The sequence below is a fragment of the Limulus polyphemus genome, unplaced genomic scaffold (genome assembly GCF_000517525.1).
Source record: "Limulus polyphemus unplaced genomic scaffold, Limulus_polyphemus-2.1.2 Scaffold8389, whole genome shotgun sequence".
Lineage (NCBI taxonomy): Eukaryota > Metazoa > Arthropoda > Merostomata > Xiphosura > Limulidae > Limulus > Limulus polyphemus.
In genome coordinates, this window is record NW_013673999.1 from 24,130 (window position 1) to 28,999 (window position 4,870).

A 4,870-nucleotide genomic window follows, 5' to 3' on the forward strand; every position below is an offset into this window, starting at 1 on the left:
AAAGTCTTTAACTTGTGGAACCACGAATGTGAAGTGTAAAATATTGCTGTTACATATATCGTTACGAGAATACATGGAATGTCACTTTGTATCTATTGCATCGGCGGAAGAATAAAGAAGAAGAAAAAAAAAATATTTCAATTTTAATGAAATGTGTGATCTTTCCACGAACTGTAAATTTTTTTTTTTTTAAAAAGGTTAAATATGGAACAACAATTCGAAGGTAAAGTATCTGTAAGGAATAGTATTTTAACACAATAGTTCTTTGTCGTTAAAGATTTCGACTAGAAATAACAAAAATAAAATTGGCCTTTCAGATTTGACTGAACATAGTATTGTAAGCATTAGTGTTTAGTAAAACTTAACCCCCACTACCTACTTCTATATGATTAGGTGGTTGAAATTTACATTTTTATTGGGCTTCTCGAGTAGTTACTGTCAAATAGAAAACTAACTTTTTAGACGTTATGTTGACTACCGAACATTAATTAAATGAAGTCTTAGAATCTTGCCGATATAATTTATTTTGAATGCTTTGTGAGGTGTCTTGTATTAGTAGATTAGATTTATCAAATGGATACTAGCAAAGACGTGAGAGATAGCAGGACTGACATTATAACAGAAAGTGGACTTTATCAGTTTTTTTTAAATGCACCTTCCAAAAAGTTATAGATAATGACTTGTACCCTTCAAATATCATCGTCACATTTTATTTACCATTAAGTTTAAAGAAATCTTTAATTTTTCATACATCCTTTTCTTGATGTTCCAAATCTCCCGTCAATATAAACTTGTAATTCTTTTCTTTAGTTGGAATCATTATAGCCCTTGTGATCCAGTGTGGTTCTTCAGTTGGAACCACTGTTCTTGTTTGTAGAAGGATTGTTTATCTTGAATATTTAAGTGTTCCACATTGGATAATTGTCTCCAGATGACTTTGCTGGCCAACTTGTAATAGATAATTGTATAATCCCTTAATTTTTTTTTGAATCTGTAAGTAAAGCATTATTCCTGATCTCACTAGTAATAGTGTAATTATCAGTTGTACCCAGATGTTCCCCAATTTGTCATTCTCTCAACCTTTCCTATATTTGTAGAAGTTTCCTTGATGTCCTCATCAAAAAAGATGCTGTAGCTTGTATTTTATACATTAAACAACCCCTCCTGTCTTTAGCCTTGTATCGTTGTTAAATAATATATTATGTTGTATTTGAAAGAATTTTGTCATATAAATCTTGTTTCTACTAGTTCTCTAAAGTAACGCACTATTGGTTATACTTGTAGCACCAGAACCGTATCTCTTGGAACTATTTCTATAATTTGTTGATATGCTACACTTGTATTTCCTCCGTGCTAGTTGTCATTACTGTTTAGTCTTGGTTTAAAACTTTCCTTAAGTTGAGTTTATAGCCCTCTCAAACAAAGCAGCTTCTAACCTACTTAAATGTAAACGATCTATTCCAAAAAAAAAAAAGCTCTCTACTTTTTTTGTTCTATTGATATGATTTCACAAGTTCATCCAGCTCATAGTGTAATCCTTACACGTTAACGCAAGCGTAATATTAAGCACTACTTATAATTTCACTTTTCTTAAATTAATTCTCAGCAGTATCCCCGACAGAAAGTTGTGGCCACTTTTTTTTAAATGTCATTATGACGTAGATACTCTGATCTGCTTTTACTTGCATGATTAATCACTACGTGCATAACACAGTTCATTCTTGCTAGCCCCCTTTATTATATCTGTCATGTTCTCCACTCGTGCTGCTGGGTAGCATAACGTAATTTGTTTCTATTTACCTCTTACTTAAGTTTATCATTCGTATTCGACTCTGTCCATTTTTGTTCTCCTTACCTCAAATAGTCTGTCATCTGCACATACTCGTTATAATTACTGTTCCTGAAAGTCATTTTTAGCTGATGTATCCATTGCGCTTAACATCAGAAATTCTCTTGGATATACTCCTGCTATTTGTACAGGTTACACTCGTTATTATCCATCTTAATTAAGATAACTTTATAAAGAAATCGCGCGTCTTTAATACCAACTTCCTTAAAAGTATATATCAATTCGGAGTAACCAAATAAAAACCCACTCGCTGCAACCATGACAACTAACAAAGGGTGACCGTTTAACTTCCACATTAGATTTAAACACTGTATTTGTAGGCTGAGAACAAATACCGAACACTCAGCACCAGTAATGAAATAATTTGTTCTTAAAATGTAGACTTTATGATAATTAAATTATAACTTGTTTAATAAGGTATGTATAACCTATAAGAAACGAGGTTCATCCTGTAAATACGAAGGAGAATGAACTAGTATTCAGATTGTTTTGTATCTGTCTTGTGATTCGCCAATAAAATGAATTACTTTTGAATTAACGTTAAAGTAGAGGTTACATTACCAAACTGTTAAAACTTTAACCCTTCCACATTTATTTAACACTTTTCTTAATGAAATAATTTGAAGATTGGAGCTTTTATGTCTTTTAGTATGGATCATATGTGCATGAAAATGTCGTAGTTTTCTTTGTTTTGTATACTAAACAGGATTGTAATAAACGCGTGTTTTTAAGATTCTAAACTTGTAAGAACCATCTTGCAGTAAACTTGTTAAACTGATGTACATGTTAAATAAAATACTATGTATTTTTTTTTTTTTTCTACTGAGATATCAAAGATCCAAGAAACTGATGCTGGACTTTATCAGTGCCAGGTGATCATTGGAGCAATTGGCAAGATTACTGCTGACGTTCACGTACTTGTGAGAAGTGCGTTTTTATTTATTGTCTTTTAAGTACTAAGCTAGAGATGGGGAAATAGAATAAATTTAATATTTTAGTTCTAGGTAATTAAGTACTATTATCAGTTTTAAAAAAAGAAACCTAAATATATGCTGGTAACTTTTCAAAGTGGCTATTTTATGTGGTGTGCTAAATTATTAAAAAAAAATGTTAAGTCTGAAAATTGTTTTATATTTTAAGACTTGATGTGATAGTGAACTGAATCTCTGTGATTTATTAGAACCGTTGTAAATAAATTTATACATATTAGAATCAGTGTGATAATATTGACTTTTCTCGAAGTTCCTCCAGTAATATCTGACAACAGTACACGTTCGATAATGACGAGCAGTGGAAGCACGGTGTCGTTGTACTGTTACGCCATGGGTTACCCTAAACCTCGTATTTCTTGGAGGAGAGAGAAAAACGTGTTGCTTCCAACGGGTCTTGCTGTATTTGACGGCAACGTTCTGACGATTCGTAATGTCACCAAATATCACAGAGGCACCTACTTTTGTGTTGCTGATAATGGAGTCGGAAAGGGTGCTAGAAGAAACGTGGGTGTTGAGGTGGAGTGTAAGTTGTTTTAACGTGCTATTAATTCTATAGTGATTTTTAACGAATATGACTTTGTATATTTAAGATGGCATATATCCTCTAGGTAGTATTATGTAGGTTTGGCCTTTTTATTACTAATATTGATAGCATTTTCTTGTGTATGAAAATAGCTAGAAAAGATGTGGCAGGGCAGGAGATATGATAAAGGGGTCTTGTAGAGATGGAGTTTTTGTGTTGTGTGGGGGTTATTAATAAGTAGGAGGGGTTGATATAGGCCATAACTTAATTTTGTCAGGAATACTGGCCATAATTAACTGTGAAAATGAAGTTATAAGTAAGTCGCTAGGACTAAATGCTAGGCTTAGGTTAGTGTATAAGGACGAGGTCAGAAGCATTTTGGAATGGATTGTTTACATTTAAATATAGTAGGGGCTGGTTTGTTTGCTACGGCTATTAACTCTACTGTAAGTGAAGTTTCAACTAGACAGTGGCAGGATAAAGTAAAAATAATAAGGGTAGGTTTAATTGTCACTTTTGTAATCTTAGATGTAAAAGAAATAAAGTAGATGACTTCAAAGCACTTTGATATAATAACTGAAACCTGATTAAATGTAGATGATTTTAATGACAAAAGTTTCTTTGAAATACAGGGTTAGAGGCTATTTAATGGTAACAGATTATTAAAGAGTTAGGGGGAGTGGCTTTATATATAAAATGTGAGTTACATCCTGTTGAGGATATCAAAAGAGATTGAATCCATTTGGGTTTCTATTAGTGGATATAAAGTGGAAAGGCTGATAGTGGGGATTTGTTACAGACCACCAGACGATACTGATGAAATTAGTGAAACTTTACAATAAGATTAATATGGCTGTTTTTAATTTGGGCATATAGAAATTCTAGAGTCAAACCATGAGGGGAACAAGTTTTTTTGGAAAGTATTTAGAATGCCTTTTTTTACCAATTGGTCAAAGAAACAATGATATTTTAGTTGTTGTTCATTTCAAATACTGAAATGATTGATAGGGTGGAAATTGTGTAATATCTGGGTGCAAGTGATCATTGCTCTATCAGTTTCAATGTTTTGCTGCATATGGAGAAGTCGAATAATGATATTTTGGTGGGAGATAAAAGGAATGGTAGAATAATTATCTGTTGTGAATTGGGCAGCTTAGTTACTTGGAAGATTTTATTTTTAAAGGTAAACATATTCCTTATAGAAAGAAAAGAGTAGCTAGGTTGGCTTACAAAAAGTACGAGATATTAAAAATTAAAGCATCATAAATTTAAATTTATCTGGTATGACAGGAGATTTAGAATATCAAGGAAGTTTGGACATTAAAAAGTATGTATAATAAAAGGTTGGCTGAAAATATAAAAATTAACAGTAAGGATTTCTCTAAATAGATTAATTGTAAACAAAATGTTAGGATGGGGGTAGGACCCTTGAGCAATGATAAAATAAAGCTTGTATCTTAATACAATAATAAATTTAATTAAGAAAAAATTGGCAAGTTTAAAAAG

At 32.0% G+C, this 4,870-nt stretch overlaps 1 protein-coding gene across 1 annotated transcript in view; it reads left to right on the forward strand.

The window, feature by feature from the left end:
* LOC106475313 (lachesin-like) overlaps positions 1-4,870 on the forward strand; it is a gene marked incomplete at its 5' end in the record, with an annotated part of 10,517 nt that overhangs the window by 1,761 nt on the left and 3,886 nt on the right. The window contains 2 exons of the mRNA XM_022379456.1: positions 2,677-2,776; positions 3,092-3,364. Of these exons, the coding sequence (XP_022235164.1) occupies positions 2,677-2,776; positions 3,092-3,364 (373 nt within the window). The remainder of the gene's footprint in view (positions 1-2,676; positions 2,777-3,091; positions 3,365-4,870) is intronic.